The following is an 18,342-nucleotide window of genomic DNA, read 5'->3' as shown; positions in this document are numbered from 1 at the left end:
GGAGTGAGAGGGACCTGCGGAAAGGGAGGCCAGAGTGCTGTCTCACGCGGGATATGTGCCTCACACTCGCCCTCCTCGAGGCCCATCGGAGACAAGTATGATGGTGAAAGAGCTCAGGCGCCTGGGGACGTGTTCCTGGCAGTGAACATTGGGATCATTGTTCCATGTACTTCAATTTATGAAAATGAATCCGGTATCACTACCGGCACCTGAGAACATTATTTAGAAAGGATTTAGCGACAAGTGGAAGGAGTGAGTGCAAGAAACCCTTTCCTTGCACCAGTAATTTTAATCTCAGGTAACAGCAACAATAAATCTCATTTATTGTTGCTACAAAGTTAGTATTTCATTGTTTGCATCCTTGAGGTTCTTTAGAGTCCTTGAACAGATATGCTTGCATCCTAGAAATCTGTTAAGGTCTGTCTGGTCTCTGCCCGGCGTTATTCCTCTGCCCGGCGTTATTCATTCTATTATAATACCATTTATAATAGTAAAGAGACATTTATGATAATAATAATAATAATTGCTGCATGAGGAAGACGTGGCAAGGGAACAGTGCGGATCAGGTAAGATAATCGGACAGTGGACACTGGGCATTATACTTGAGTACACATTTAAGCAAGGATCTTCCTGAAGGAGAACTTGGTCTTAGAACCGGCAGGAGCAGCGAGAAGGCGATTCCCGGCTCCCAAGACCGCATGCGAGCGGAGTGAGAGGGACTTCGGAAGGCGAGGCCGGAGTGCTGTCTCACGCGGGATATGTGCCTCACACTCGAGGCCCTCCGACGGAACGGCTTTCCTTCGCTCGGCCTCTCGGCGAAGCGATAACTGGCCCAGTCGGACGTCCAGCGGAGGATGACGCCGTCGGCAAACACCCACAAGCTGGACCTCTGGAGGGAGCGTCCTCGAACGCAGAGGAAAGCCTCATGGCTGCTATTACTAGGATGCAAATGGTGAGATCACGAAGGAAGGTTTTTTTTTTATTTAAGCTGACCCGCTGAAGATCCCTGGGACTTCCCTTCACGCAAATGGCGGTGTAATGTTACCTCACTTGTGCTCTTCGGGGACACGGGAACGGGCACTGGAGAAAAACCTGTTTATTTCTCTTTCTTCGAACTCTATAATTACCCATAAAATCAATATGGAATATTCTGGATGTTCGAATATTCTTCATATATTTGTTCGTTTATATGTAAATAATTTCTCAGATATCTCGTTTTTTTGCGATTTTAGTGGCCACACATACACATATATATGTAATATATGTTTGTATATACAAATATATATATACACAAATATATATATACAAATATATATATACACAAATATATATATATATATATATATATATATATATATATATACATATATATACATATATACAAATATATATACAAATATATATACATATATACAAATATATATACATATATACAAATATATATTTATATATATACACATATATATACAAACATATATATATATATATATATATATATATATATATATGTATGTATATATATATATATATATATATATATATATATATATATATATATATATACATACATATATATACATACATATATATACATACATATATATACAAATATATATATATATATATATATATATATATATATATATATATATATATATACATACATACATATATATACACAAATATATATATATATATATATATATATATATATATATATATATATATATATAAGTTCAAGTATGCATATATGTATATTATATATATACATATATGTATAATATATACATATACATATAAGTGTATTATATAAAGCATATATGTATATTATATATAAACATATATATATAAATTTCTTTTTAATTAAGTTTATAAATTAATAGTTCTATAATAACCAGGTTATTATCATTGTTATATAATATAATTTTACAAACTAACCTATTATTTATCAAATTTTGTAATTAATATTTTTTGTTAATACAAATTTCAGACCTCATTCTGCAGTAGTGATATAAACAATAACACTTCAAATGGCTGTTCATATTGCATTACGCAGAGAATGAAAGAAATTGAATGCACATTAACATTAACATAAGAAAGTAATTTGCTTATGATGTTAAAAGTTCTTTGGAATACTGGTACTTAAAAAAAAAAAAAAAAAAAAAAAAAAAAAAAAAAAAAAACGGAAAACATTATATTAACTCAATATTTCCCTCTAATACTTCAATTTATATTCTAAATAATGCAAACAGGCTCACATCTAAATCTTTTAATCAAGAACTTATATCTTTACAAATGGTTGAACTCTATAAATCAAGGTTACAAATGACAATAACACAAACAATTTTATTCTTTAAATGTTTTATTACTATTACCACAATAAACGCAAATGCATTAGTACATGCAAAGACCACATAAAAAAAAGGTCCGGTTGGAAGCAAGATATCATATCTATTGAAGTACAAACTCTGTCAAAAGGTTCATTTACGCTACAGTAAATCTTAGTTTTACAGTTACATGTTACAGGTTCTGAATGGTTGGCACATATGCAAATGCCAGTAGAATAGCAAGCACTTGAAATGAAGGTAGTCTTGTCTGATACAGTAACACTTTTCTCATGAACTGGGAAGTAAAAGTGGTTGCTCGGAAATCCCACGTACAAAAGTGTTCAAGCCGTAGTTCATCAAATTAACGATGCGCAAAGTCACACCAATGCGCGATCTCATGACCCTAGTCCAGAAACTTTTTAAAGTCTGAAAGTCTGGGGAGATTTTTTCTAAAAGCTCCATAACAGTATAAAAATTACAACAAAAAAGAGAATAACATCTTCATACAATTTAATAAATAATGAACATAGGTAACATTTCAAATAATAATACCTTACCAGCATTAGCTTCTGAATTCAATGGTAATAATGACACCAACAAAATTTTGACATTAATAACAATAATATATTGATGACAACAAAGAATTTAAAAAAAAAACAAAAAAAAACCTCATTACTCTGTAATAGATAGCCGAAAAAAGACTAGTATTATAGGTCATGGGATCTTTATATCTTCAAATTTACACATATATATAATTCCTTTTTCTTAAGGTTTCCTTTTGTTTTATGGTGACTGCTGTTCCCATTTATCCCTCCAACCACAATATATACAAACACAAAGCATTAGTCTACACAACATAAAATGTGTGCAAATCACATTTGTGCCATAATAACAACAAAACAAAATTAAATGAAACTTGATGTTAATTACATAAGGGGTATTTACAAATACACACATATGTATAAATGAATGAATGTAGTGCGTATAATAACATAATAATGAGACAAGTAGGCATAGAGTATGCATTTATTCAACAAGTACACATATATACACAAACAGACATACGTATACACAAACAAACACAGACATTCATACAGACAAAACAAATGCACAGCCAGTCATATACATACATACAAACAAACAAATACAAATCTTTATCTTTTGAAAATGAGATTAAGAAAAGATATTTGAACGCAATACTGACATCTTACTAATGTAAAAGATGAGTAACAAGGAAAACAGTAATTAGTTCACTGAAAACATTGCAAATAAAAAAATACTGGTTATTTACGTATCCATTACCAAAAAAAAAAAAAAAAAAAAAGTACAATATATAAATAATGCATGAAATATCACTCTAAGCCAAGCTGCCCCAGTATACCCTCGCGTATATTTTCCCTATACGTCATGCTCGGTCAAATGCAAACCCATGATAAAGTTTAGCACCTGTAGTATGCATATCAATATGGAACCAAGTTTGAAGTAATCAATATTGGATTATCCATTATACCAATTGTTATGTTGAATAATAATAATGGTGATAATGGTAACTAATTTCGATAGCAATAATACTATAATGATAATAATAATAGATAATAATAATATAAAAAATAATAATATTCAGAGAATTCATGAAATTAATGACCGATAAAAACAGCAACCATGAATAATGAATAAAAGGTGTAAGACAGGAATGCATCGACATACTAACAAACAACCACATTGCCACATTCTCAATAAAAACAAAACACACATTATGCCTCCTTGAAATCATGTTGTAATAAACACAAAGACAGAAAAAAGACATTATTAGATGCTTTCTAATTTATTTAAGAAAAAGAAAGAATGTAAACATAAATCTACGTGTAGAAATTCCTCTTTAGAAAGAATAGAAATGTTTGAATTTCCTAAGCATGTTCTCATCTTGTAATACCATATAAAATTCTTTTTTTTGGGGGAAGGGGGCTTATTGTACTCTGAAACATTTTGTTAAAGATCCTGGCTTCACCATATTTATGAAATTATCTTACAACAATTTCTCATTAAATTACATCTTAAAAGCACAGACAGTGTTCCCTTAACAAAATATTACACTCTGTATCAGGAAAACTAACTGATAGTTAAATTCAAAATTTCCTCTCTATTTACATCAATCATTAGTGTCAAATCTGCAAAAATCACTTCTAGTTTTACTGATATGGCATGTGGAATCTAATATTTAGAAGACTTAAGAATATTTTGCAATGAAGGTTACATTTTGCCTATTAACACTGTATCACAAGATTCCTCATTTAGTACAAGAAATTTCACACACAAAAACTGTCCTCACATACATTCAGTTACACTTTCCCCACCCTATACAGTGCAAAGACTCTATACAGCCACTGAATAATCCAGGACACTCTTTTGATCAAGACAAGAGGGAAAATCTTATACCATCGTCATTTCAAAGAACGCCACAACAGCATAGTGAAACTGATAAAAAAAAAATGTGTGCTTGACAAGTGGACGTAAGGAGAAGTTCTGCTTGCGATTTCTGAGTTTTTGTTGATTTTCATGGGAGAGAAAAGATAGACAAAGCGCAGTGCAGTCAAAACTGTGTGTGCGGTAAAATGTCTAATTTAAGCACCGAAAAAGGACGGCCAGAAGCTGTCAGCAGGAAATATACCTAATGTGTCATTTCTCCTTGATAATTATTAAACAGACTACTGTAATGGTCAACTATGTGCTACTCTATCAAGCACATCATTCTAAGAAGTGAGCAATGTGTCAGCCAGCAACGTAATGGCTTTTTTTCCCCCCATTTATTTATTTTTTATTTATCTATTTTTTTTTTTTTTTTGAGCTCAAAATTGTTGGGGCAGGGACTTAAAGAGCTTCAGAAAATAGGTGAGTATATAAAGACACTCGCATCTAAATTATCTCAAGTATAATTGGCATTGAAGCAAACACGTTCAAAGACAATACAAGAACAGTAACACATATTTGAAAAAGTAACCGAAAATTATATAATCATACAGTACAGATACAAATTTAAAACGGGCTGACTCTCTTCTTGCTTAACACTGAAACTAATACATTGGAAAAAAGCACCAGATTTCTTCACTTGTGCACTTATTCATCTCCACAGACTCCTCAAGTACACAGAGACCCTACACAAATGCATGTCAGAAAAAGTGTTTAATCAACTTTTTTTTCTCCCTCTCTGTCTCTAATTTTTTTCTATATAAAACTGTCTGTAAGGGTTAGAAATTTACAGAATATGTTGAGCTCCATTCAGTTTGTGGCCTTAGAAAATATTATAAAGTAAAATTCAGCTCCTCCATAATCCTGAAACATCAAGAAAATATGTCCAACAGAATTGCTACATTACACAGAAAGAATATTACAGATATGTTCTTTGAATACAATACCATTGCAGAAGAGCTAACTTCTTTGACTGAGTGATATATATTCTAGCAGAAATACATGCACATCAACATATCAATATTTGCATATGAACGAGTGGAACAGGCAACACAAAGAGAAAGTGAGAGAAAGAGACCAAGAAAATATCACCAGACACATTACAGCCAAAAACAAAACACAACGTCCAACATACTATTTATTATACTGTAATGGTGCTGCTCATCTATCTAAACACTGACAAACCATATTTGCAACAACCAAACACAAAGGCAAATGAGCCAGCAACTCATGCATACATGAAGGAAAAAAATCCTACTGTTTCTCACTTCTGTCCATCACAACGGAGAGAGTTCATTTCTGTCTCATGCCCGAAATTAATTTACTATTACTATCTCTGCTTTAAGTGAAGCTCTTCTCAACACAAGTGTTCTTAACCTATCAAAAGCTGTACATTTTTCATACAACTGTGATATATACCTACTGCTACTGATATGGATCTCAAATTCTTAACCAACTATTTAAAAGTATCTATGGCATCTGCGTTCTCAAATTCAGTTCATGCTATTCTGAGCCTCTATACCCCCTGATGCCGAGTATTCATCTTTTAAATTACTTCTGCTATCTTATTATGGAAAGAAAAAAAAAAAAAGGAATAAAAAAATACATATTTTTTATTGAACTTTTACTATAGTGCCACTTATGTTCTTAGACCTTCATGAATTTGTATATCTGTAAATAAATTATACAGACACATACATGACAAATTTTGAGGCAATACTGAACTCTCTTCCTTGTGAGATAAATCAAATAATAAATCCATTTCAATTTGCACCTGTATCTAAACTTGGGGGGGTGAGGGGTGTGTCAATACAGGAATATTTCTGCATTAAACATCTATGTGCTCTCCACTTGTTTTGAATAAGATTCTAGAAAAAGTTTCAATGAGAATTAATCATTCACAATGTCAGTTATGTCACTTACATGCTTGCTTTTTAACTCCTCTTGAGAATTACATTAGATTTAATAAATACGCGTGAATTACATCTCTTGCTCTGTGAATTATTCATTTTCATTTAAACCTTTTTCTCTTTTTCTGCATTAGCATGAGATTCCTTATCTACACGATATCAGCACCAAGTAGCACTGGATGGCAGCATGATAACAAGGGGAAACAGGCTGGCCGTCTAATGTCTAGATACCTCGCAGAGTGAACTACCCATCCCTAGCATCTTGGTTTACGTGGGCTTGCCTGCTTGAGTGCTCGCTTCACTTGCAATTCCTCGCTCCACGTAGGATGCGGAAGAGCACAGAGAGCGGAAGGAGGGATCGGAAGAAAAGACTAAAGGAACATGAGGATAATAAAAGAAGAAACCGAATAACAAAAGACAAAAGAAAAAAAGTGGGGAAGATCAAGAGTAATAAATGATCATAAGAAAAAGGAAAGATGGGAAGAAATAACCTGGTATAAAATAAAACTGAGGCAATTACTGGGTGAGGTATATACTCCATAACATAATAAAAATCTAGCAGAAAACAGGGTCATCATTTCATAATGGAAATGACTAGAAGAAAAAACAATGATAATTAAATGAAGTGACCAAAGAATGTAAACATACTATGAATGACAGTGGGGGTGAACATAATTCAAATCTACAATATATACAAGGTAGTAATGTACTACACAGGTCTAAATGATACAGTGCAGTAAACACTGACACTTTTGGGCAAGCAGACATAACTTTGCATTAAAAGTACAAATCTTTATCATTAAGTGACCATTCTTTTACTGCAATCACAATATACCACTGTAACGCTCCTTACACGTGTCTGAATGTACACATTATATGAAATGTCCGTGTGTATGTATGTATGTATGTATATATGTATCCTTCCATTTCCTTTGAATGAAGTACTTTTGCCAACTCTGCATTTTATTGTGTTAATAATTAATGTCCTTCTGTTATACTGGAGAGCTTGCAGTACATATTATGATGTATTTTTCCTTTCCTCTTGGCAATGAATAACATCTTTTTTAATTTAACACTAAAAAGACTTTCACAAGAAGGTCCTAGTCTAGACCTTGAAAAAATAGAATAATATATGCCCTGATATCAGAATATCCTTTTCCTTTCATATGATCATCCTGTAGAACAAGAACACTCCAAAGAGGGTCTAAAATCAGCATCATCACATAGACCTTTTCATAAACACAAAAGAGAGAGAGAAAAAACAAAAAAGGAAAATTGAACCCTACTCCAACCCCTTATTATCAATAGAGATTAATCTTCTTTGAAATGGGCTTCCTACACATGTGGCACGTCTTCAGTGTCTGGGCGCAGATGACACATGCTCCATGACCACAGAGGAAGGCAACGCTACGACGGCGCTCCAGGCAGATGCTGCAGCAGTGAGCCTCCTCAATCTCAGCGATCTTGGTCTCCAGGTAGCGCAGTCTCTCCGCGGATGGCTGCCGAGCCTTGCTGGAGACTGTTCGGCCATCTGGAGGGGGAAACGGGCATTAGAGGTTTTGTTACGATCATTTTTAGAAAGTCTGGTCATCAAGCATGGGCACCGCATTTTCAAGATAATCCTTTTGTCTTTTTAAGTTGAACCATAAGAGAAAAATAAGCTCAGGGTAAAAAAAAAAAAAAAAAATACAATGTTCTGCCATCATTGTTCCACTCACAAGAAATATAACACATTCATGATATGTAACAGAGAGCTTTCTGTACTTAAACACTGGCATACAATGAATGCGGTGTTTGTAATTTCAGGAAAGTCTACTATTCCTTGCTTATTCGATCTGGAATGCACTGTTTTGCTATAATATACCCCATAAGTGAAAAGGCATGAAAATTTAAGATCTTAATAATATACAGATCTTGGGAAAAAGAATGAATACTTAAAAAAAAAAAAAAAATCAGAAACTATAAAACAATCTGATACATTAAAACAACAACTTTAAAATCCCTCTCCTTCCATTATTTTTGAGGAAAAAAAAAAAGAAATCATGCTAGTAAAATGAATGGGGTAGAGACTAGGGTATAAATTGAAGTACCTAGACATCCATTCATTAAACAGCTGACACAGCTTTAACTGTAGAGAAGTGACATTCAAAGGTCAAAGTTTCCAAATGCTCAATTAATTTATTTTACATATGAAAAAAAAAAAAAAAAAAAAAATGACATCCAATCAGTCACAGAAAAAATATACATCACTATGATTACAGTATTATTATTATCAGTATTTCCTTTTACTATAATAAATAAACAAATTAGTAAGCATAACTAACCTTTTGTAACTTTGGTCAGCACAACTGCATGGCATTGGAAGCACTTCTTGACGCGTGTGGAGCAGTCCTCGCAGGTGACGCAGTGCCCACATGGCTGGAACCTCACCGTGGCTGGACACTCCAAGCAAATCGAGCACTCTTCCTTAGTCTCTACAATCTGCTGGGATTTTGTTCGAGTTAGGAGACGGACAGATAGAAAATACCTTCAGAGATTCATAGAAAGAGATGGGTTTATGACAGGGAGGAAAGAGGGAATCACTGACACACCCAACCTCTCTTTACAAGAAAAAGAAAGAAAACATAAAAACAAAAAAACTACCTTCTCAATGTCACAGTTGTTCATGGGCTCAGAAGTACCGGGCACCATGACCTGCTCGCCCTGGCTTTTGGCTGGGCTCACAGGCTGGGACACCGACTGGGGCTTGTTGTTCCCTCCAGTGAAGGAGCCTCCTGATGGGGACTCTGATGATGAGGAGGAGGATGAAGGCCCATCGAGGATGCCAACACCAACGCTGCTGCCATGGCGAATGCTCTCAGCTGCCAGGTCCAATGCCTTCAGGTCCATGTCAACACGGGCCATCGTGTCTGCACTGCTGCAGATGGGGACATAGAAAAGGATAAGCAGAAGAATGGCAAATAATATCTAAAAGGATCAATCATGATTTCACTATTATCACTGCTGTTATAATTTATGAGAGAACACCATACTCATTCACTCACTCACTCACTCACTCACCCATTCACGCATGCATACAGGCACAAAAGAAAGAAGGAAAAAAAGTAACAGTAATAAGAAGGTATCTGGACAAATAAATGAATAAATTTAAAAAATAAAATAACATCCAGTCCCCTCCTTACACAGCTACAATACCCTCCCTTCTGCCTCTGCCCAACATCCTTACCTAGCCTGTGTGGAATAGCTCTGCAGCAGGTCAATGGTGTTGGTGTCATTGATGAGGTCGAGAGGTGTCTTCGATCGACTGTTGGCCACAGTGATGCTGCAACCCTTCTGCACTAGATAGCAGGCAACAGCCAGGGACACCTTGTTCTCAAAACCTCGCTGGGAGATGTTGTTGAGGATCTAAGAGAAGGGAGGAATGGTGGGGAAAAATTGTTAGAAATGTGAGAGAAAAAAAAAAAAAAAAACTAATAAAGTGACAAAACAGACCACAAATTAAAACCATCATGCATAGGCTGGAAATCAATCCTATATAAATAATAGTTTTTGCTTTATATTACAAAACCTCATAACCAACTGAAATACAAGAAAAAGTTCGTTTTCCTGAGGCTAAATAAAAATTAAACATAAACCTTCGTACCTGTGTGATGGTTGGGGCATGAGAGGGATGGGCATGTGTTGTGGTGGAATTCTTCAAAAGTGCCAAGTGGAGTGCCGTGTCCCCATCCTCATCACATGCCCTTACATCAGCATTGCTGTCCACCAGGAGCTCAACAACACCACAGTGACCCTGGAGAGTGGGGAGTAGTTGTTTAAGCATTTAATAATATACAACTTCATAAGCGCAAGATGAAGTTACTGTGTTAAAGGAAAGTGATGTCTTATAATACATCTATATAATGGTTTGAATGTAAAGAAGTAATATTCCTTATAACAAGGTTGTCAACAAAAATTATGAGGCATTCGGGGATAACACTACTAATAATGAGTATTCAAAGCTAACATTCTTAATAATAAAGTATTCAAATTTAACATGCCTTATAATAAGACATTTAAAGTTAACATTCCTAATCAGAAAGAAGTCACATTAACATTCCCAAAAATATGTTTCCAAAATGTTTAACAATAACCATCCATAGCACTTTAATCACATATCTTCCCACTAAGTATGAATAAAGAAGCCTAGAGGGAACATCGAGACGAAAAAGTGATAACCGAGACATAGGCAGGATTACGACAAGGCAAGGTTGAACCATGCATACCTGTGACACAGCGAGGAGGAGGGGCGTCTGCTTCTTGTTGTTGGTGATGTCGACAGAAGCCTGGCCGAGGGTGATGAGCGTTTCCGCAACCTGTCGGTGTCCGTTTAAGGCCGCCAGGTGGAGAGCTGCAAACCCATCGTCCTTGCGCACATCTACAAATTGCCTTGAGCGAAGAACCAGCTTCTCAGCAGCACTGTTGGTGGGATAAGTGGATGGGTGAGGTGAATGGGTATTTACTCCATTAATAGATAAATATTAACAGGTGAACAAACAAGTAATGAAGTGAAATAAGGTAAGGTGAAGCACAATCATAATCTTCTATGACTGCCTTTTACTTTGTTTATTCACAAAATTTTGTCATACCATTTACATGTGTTTCAGAGCATTTCTATTGTGCCTATAGTTTGTGGTTTAGAGGTAGTTATTAAGAAAAAAAAATGATAATAATAATAAAATTAACAAATTAATGAAAAAAGTCATGTCTATTAAATGGAAAAATAATAATTTATATAACAATAGATTTTTTTTAATACAGTGTAAAAACTACTAACTTGATTACAATTGATGTTCAACAAGTTGTGAGTGTATAATATAATATGTAATTAGCTTGTAATGTAAAAAGTTTGAAGAACACTGGTCCACTGTATCTAACTTAAACCAGCAACTAACACTTAAATTTTACAAAAATAAAAACATAATCCTATCAATGTATACAAGAAAACAAAAATAGTGTAGGCAATCTACTCCCCCCACAAAAATTACTAAAACCAAATATAAAAAAGACAAATCAATAAAACCAAACAGCATCGAAGTCCTTCAAGTAACCTCCCTCTTTGACAAAAAATGAAAAACCCTTTCCTCCCTAAACTCACAAGTTATTCCCCTTAAGCGCTGCATGGTGGAGGACGTTGAAGCCCCTCTTGTTGCGCAGGTTCAGGTCGAGGTGCGGCGAGTTTCCGAGCAACTCTAGGATCTCAATGCTGTCCTTTCCAATTGCATCGTGCAGTGCCGTGTCACCGTAGGAGTCCTGGGAAGGAAGTGCAGATTGTGAGGCAGTGAAGGTGGCAATGATACTGATAATTAAGTTGATGACAATGCCGATGAGAATAATGGCCATGGTAATATGGAACAGAACAGAGGCAATTATAGTAATAGTGGTAAATATAACAGTGGTATTAAGAAGATCAGTGGTAATAGCAATAATATTTATTCTAGAAGTAATTGTCACTACAGTAATAACTACAAAAGTGAAATAACAAAGTACAAATCATAATAACAATATCACTTATGAAAAAAAAAAATTAAAAATCATGCATTACAAAGCTAATTACATTAATACTTATCACAGTTACGATTATAATGATGAAAACATAATAATATCCGGCTTCCTCACCTGTACATTGACATCACAGCTGTACTTGAGCAGCACTTTGACGCATGCTGCATGCTGCTTATTGACGGCAACGTGGAGGGCCGAGCACCTGCCCTCGTTCACCACGTTGATAGATGCCCCCTTGCGTAGGAGCAGCTCCATGATTTCAGGTTGGTTGCTGGGAGGGAAGAGTCAGTTATTCATTTATTTGTTAGTTTTGTTCTCTGTATTATTTGCTGTGAGTTTTCACTTTATTTTTGTTTATTCATTATTTTTTTTTACTTCTTTTTTTTCTATACTTTTCTTAGTGAACTAAATTCTTCTGTCTTCTATTTTGTTGGGATTGGTATCAACTTTTATATTTGGGGTAGATTGTTATGGAAAAAAAGAGGGAGAGAAAGGGGGAAGGAAGAGAAAGAAAGATGTGATGCTGAAGGAGAGATGAAGGAATAGGAGGGAGGGAGAGGAAGAGACTAGGGGAAAGAAGGGCAGCCGGAAGGAGATATAAGCAAGGAAGGAGCAAAGGAGAAAATACCAGGAAATGAGAGAATGAAGAAAGAAAGACAGGAAGAAATATATGAATGAACGAATGAAGGGGAGAAAAAACATATTTCCGTTCAGGTACGGCAACATTCCCTCACCCAAAAGCTGAGTAATGCAGTGCCACATCGCCGTCATCATCAGCAATCTCAAGTGACGCCTTGTGGTCTAGCAGCAGACGCACGATGTCCATATGGCCCTGATGGCATGCCACCTGCAGGCACGTCTTCCCGGAACTCCGCCCATCCACCTGCAAGAGGAATGGAAAGGGTTATTAATTCCCAATTAAAAAGGTGAAAAAAGAAAAAAAGAAAGAAAAGAAAAGAAAAATCCTGAGTCATGGTATATTTTTGTTTGTTTGTTTTTACATTGCGCTACTTTAAATCCCTAAAGGAAAAGTTCAGCTCTTAATGCAGACACACGAAAGCGAAAAATTCAAAACTCGATACTCTTTGCATACTAGTGTTTGCTATAAATCTCCTTTTAAATCAAAGCAAGCAAGAAAAATAACCCCAATCTCACTTGAATGAGACCAAACCAAGCAACCACCTAAAGGTTACGCAGAAATTACATTTCCCTCGGACGTCCCAGAGGTACCCACCTTGTCAGGATGTTTCGCCAGGAGATGCGAGACAGCCTGCGTGTGACCTTGCGCAGCCTCCCTCACCAGCTGGTCCACCACTGAACTGTCCTGCTCTGTATCTAGCAGCTGGTGCAGTATTGATGCTAGAGGGCCTTTGTGGGAGAGGGAAAGAAAAATATTGAATGAAAAAGCGTGCTAGTCGTAGATCTGTACATACAGTGAAGTTAAGAGAACTTGAAAGAAAGCATGATTAACAAAAAAAAGAAAAAGAATCCTTTTAGAAATCTTAATCCTTAGCAGGTAAAAGATAAGGGAAAAGCAATACAGAAAACAATTTGAGATAAAAAAAAAAAAAGTGCATGCAGTTAATCAAATCAAGGCTGTTCCTTACAAGCCTGCTAATCAGATGAAATAATCAAAACAAAAAAGTTATTTAAAAAAAAAAATTAAGTATGCCAACCACTAAACAAACATCACAGCACAGCTTAGCATCGAAACAAATAAACAAACAAGTACCAAATACAACAAACCTAAGACATAAAATCAAATCAAATGAATAAGACATAAAACTTTGATGAATACAATATGCCAAATGCTCCTCCCAATTCACCTGCGTGTTCTGTTCTCTCATTAGCCCTCATGGTGTTGTTGTACTCGGCTGTGCGGGGAGCCAGTGAGACGCACAGGGGGTTGAAGGTCCACGTTTTGCCCTCGATGTTGACCCTCAGGTCACCATCGGGGTAGACTCGCGCCACCACACCCGTTTTGCCAAGAGCCTGAGGGGAGGGAGAGTGTGAGACAGAGGACCAAGTTGACACTGTGTGAGTGTGGGTGTGAAGAAATGTTTAATAATCATGATCAATTGTACTATCATCATCACAATTAATATTATCATCATTATTATTTCTTATTATTATCATTTTTTTTCAAAATTATTATTACCATTATTACTATTACTACTATATCAACAGTAATATTAATATCACCATCATTCTTATACTACTGTAGACTGTATTTGCGAACTTACACTCTTCATATACTCAATCCATTCCCCGTGACCTTTCTGGTATTCTTTGACCTTATTAACGTCACTGATGACCACCACGACATCGCCAGGGGTGTAGGTGGTGACCCTGGCCAGTGCTCGCGGGTGGATGGTCCAGCGTGTGGCATAGCCCTCGTATTGCACGCGCACGTCGCCCTTGCACGTGATGCGGTGGACTATGCCAATTTTGTCCAGGCACTGTGAGAGGGCAAGGAAGGGGGTTAATGTGTTTTAGGGTCTGTTTTTATTTCTATTTTCATTATCATTATGTTTTAAATAACATTTCTTCATTCTCTATATTATTTCAATATACATCTATCTATTTTTCATTCTCTATATTATTTCAATATATATCTATATAACTGAAGGAGTCCAAGTTCATCTGTTTTGAATTTTCAGGATTTTCCAACATTTTTTTTCTTTTTTATCACTCAAGGGAACAAATGTTTTGATCCTGAACTGTCTCAAAAACAAAACCAAAAAAAAGACAAGAACAACACAATCTACACTATTCATAACCCCCCCCCCCCAAAAAAAAAAAAAAAAAAAATACTAATAAAATAAAATAAAATAATAATAATAATAATAATAATAAATGCACAAACAAAACACACACCTCAGCCATCCTATGATTCCATCCCCCATGTCCCTCCTGCAGGGTTCTCAGCTCCTCCAGACTCACGACAACGCGAACTCTCTCGCCCACAGACAAGGGCGCTGAGGGGAGCTCCGGCTCTCCCGTGCTACTGGGGTCTGTTGGAAAGGGGGGGGAGGTTGAATGAAATTTGCACTGATTACCTTTAAGCTTAGACCAATTACAGCATGCCTTGCAAAATTAAACTGAAATATCCAAGCTCGAAGTATCCCTTACTGCTGGGGTTTATCAGTGTGTTGGTGAAGAGTGGAGTAAGAAGAATTTGCCTTCCCTACAAAAAAGCTGGAAAGAAATGTCTGAGCATCTACCCTGAGTAAGAGAATAAGAGAGTAAGAGAGTAAGAGAGTAAGAGAGAGAGAGAGAGAGAGAGAGAGAGAGAGAGAGAGAGAGAGAGAGAGAGAGAGAGAGAGAGAGAGAGAGAGAGAGAGAGAGAGAGCTAGTTAGTTAGATTATGCACAGAAAAGTTTGCAAGCACTATGAAGAGAACTTGGCAAAGGCATCTAATCTGAGCACTTACCCAAACAGGCTAAACTCCATAAATATGCCAAGTAAACGAGAGAAATTTGGTATTATCCATATTAATTATTATAACATAGACAGGAGGCTTACAGAACAATAACAATAAAATATACAAACATGGAAATAACAAAGAAAAACAGAAGTATTTTATATTCATGATCAAACCTAATATGACAAAAAATCAAGGTAATAAAAATATCTGAGAAAGAACGCTGCTAAAAAGCCAATTCATTAATATATCACAGGAACATATACATACATCATATAATAAAAGAAAGAAAATAAATCTGTTGAAGACTAGGACAGGCTCCATTACCAATATGCATTACAAAATTTATTTAGACAAAACAAATAACAAAAGGTAAGAAGGTACACCCACAGCATTCACTAATCACCAGGATAATGTTGTACTGATTTTAGAATTATTTGTGAACTGTCTCTGCACATAGATGGCTCTGCAAGTGCTTAGCCACAAAGGAGTTAATTAGTAGACCTTGTGACCTTACCTGATTTCACATTTCCTTGAATTTGCAGGAAAAACTTTTTTTTACTAATGCTATCAATATCAATGGTATTATTTTTATCATAGACATTATAATTACTATAATGTTACTGACATTAGTAACAGCAATATAAGATAACATAAACCATTTTTTTTAAATCAAGGAAAAGGGTAAACAGGTGAGACAAGTAGTAATCGTAACTGGCTCATTGGTGACTTAGTACAAGTGGAGCCATCTATGTTTTAAAACAATTAATAAAGTAAGCTCACAGTGCACATGGCATTTACGCAAATGCCACGCCTGTTGTTTTCGGGTTAATAAACCACCAACTACCCTCCGACCCCTGACCTCTCCCTGCAGCCTCCCCTCCCATCCCAACCTTCTCCCACTCTCCCCCCCTACCGTCCCTCCTAACCTCTACTGTCCTACTGCCTCCCCCACCCAACTCCTACCCATCCCCCCCATCCATCCTAACCACAGGGCCTCCTCCTCTCCCATACCCCTCCTACCCTCTCCCCCCCATACCATCATCCCTCATGTCCCCCCCCCCCCTGACCATCCTTCATATTCTCCTGCACTCTGACTTTACTCCCCCACCCAAAGGACTCCCCCCCCCTTTCATTCCCACTTTACTCCTACCCCCTCCCTACCTAACCACCTCTCTCACCCCCCCTCCCTACCTAACCACCTCTCCCACCCCCTCCTTCCTCCCCCAACCCAGCTATCTGCCCCAACCCCACCTGAACTCCCCTTCCCATCCCAACCTACACCCTCTACCCTCTACCCCCTAGCCCCTAGCCCCTGGCCCCTATCACCCTCACCCCTACCCAACCACCCCTACCCAACCAACCCAAACCCACCTACCTGACCTCCCCATCCCCACCGCATACACCCAACCCCCTTCCCCCTACCCCTACCCCTACCCCTACCCCTACCCCTACCCCTTCCCCTTCCCCTTCCCCTTCCCCAACACCCCCCTTACCCCTTTCCCCACACCCCCAACCTACCTTCCATCTTCCCAAGAACAGGCAGGTGCTCGCAGTAGATGTGCCCGCAGGTCGCCGGCCACAGCACCTTCAGATCGACCTTGCCCTTGTGCCCGACCCGGTAGACGTTGGTCGAGCCGCACGCCCACGTCACGTTGGCCACGGACCGCCCCGACTCGTTGTCCCAGCCGCGGATCTCCGTCACGCGCCCGAACTTCCCTGCAGGAGGAGGCAAAAGAGTGAGGGTTGGTGGCGCTGGAGGGGGAGGGGGAGGGAGGGGGAGGGGGAGGGGGAAGGAGGAGGGAGGAGGAGGAAGGGGGAGGAGGAGGAGGGAGGAGGAGGAGTGGGAAGGAGGGGAGGAGGAGGAAGGAGGAGAAGGAGGAAGGGGGAGGAGGGAAGGGGGAGGGAGAGAAGGGAGGGGAGAAGGGGGAGGAGAGGAGGGGGAGGGGGAGGAAGGGGGAGGAGGAGAAGGGGAGGAGGAGAGGGGAGAGGGGGAAAGGGGGGGAAAGGGGGAAGGGGGAAAGGAGGGGGAAAGGGGGGGGGGAGAGGAGGAAGGGGGGGGGGGGGGGAGGAGGAGGAGAGGGGGGTGGAGGGGGGGAGGGGAGGAGGAGGGGGGGGAGGAGGGGAGAAGAGAAGAGAGGAGGAGGAGGAAAAGGGGAGGAGGGGGAGGAGGAAGGGAAGCGGAGGGGAGGGGGAGGAGGAGGGGGAAATGGGGGGGAGGGGGAGGAGGAGGGAGGAGGAGGAGGAGGAGGGGGAAAGGGGAGGAGGGGAGGAGGAGGAGGAGGAGGGGAGGAGGGGGAGGAGGAGGAGGAGGAGGAGGAGGGAGGAGGAGTGGAAGGGAGAGGGGAGGAGGGGTGGGGGAAAAGGTAAAGGAAGAGAGGGAGAAGGAAGAGGAAGGAAGAGGGAGAGGAGGACGAACAGGAATAGCAATATGATGAAGAAACAAGGGAAGAAAAAGTAAGTTCATTTAATTTTTTTTCAAATAAAACTAAAAAAATGGGATCACCAAATAGAAAAAAAAATTATCTGAATCTTAAAAAATAACATCCAATAAAAGAGACCCATTACTAAAAGTAAATGAATGACCAGGTGTGTATTTATATATATTTTTAAAATATTAAAAATGTATTGTCATAAATATAAATATATAATATTTTGTATATAATATATA

General features: G+C 37.9%; 1 protein-coding gene across 1 annotated transcript; it reads right to left on the bottom strand.

Annotated features, from left to right (window-relative positions):
• Nucleotides 1–2,344: 2,344 nt before the first annotated feature.
• On the bottom strand, nt 2,345–17,325 carry LOC125038885 (E3 ubiquitin-protein ligase MIB2-like). Its single transcript, XM_047632517.1, has 14 exons — nt 17,193–17,325; nt 15,125–15,261; nt 14,491–14,706; nt 14,074–14,239; nt 13,482–13,615; nt 12,982–13,130; nt 12,362–12,518; nt 11,841–11,995; nt 10,969–11,161; nt 10,347–10,496; nt 9,930–10,108; nt 9,347–9,620; nt 9,028–9,184; nt 2,345–8,234 (listed from the first exon to the last, which is right to left on the bottom strand). The coding sequence occupies exons 1-14, from the start codon at nt 17,197–17,199 to the stop codon at nt 8,005–8,007; spliced, it is 2,304 nt and encodes a 767-aa protein (XP_047488473.1). The 5' UTR covers nt 17,200–17,325; the 3' UTR covers nt 2,345–8,004.
• Between the last annotated feature and the right edge of the window lie 1,017 nt (nt 17,326–18,342).

This window comes from Penaeus chinensis, chromosome 26 (assembly GCF_019202785.1).
Source record: "Penaeus chinensis breed Huanghai No. 1 chromosome 26, ASM1920278v2, whole genome shotgun sequence".
Classification (NCBI taxonomy): domain Eukaryota; kingdom Metazoa; phylum Arthropoda; class Malacostraca; order Decapoda; family Penaeidae; genus Penaeus; species Penaeus chinensis.
The sequence above is the reverse complement of the archived record's forward strand: the minus strand, read 5'-3'. Positions and strand labels throughout refer to the sequence as shown.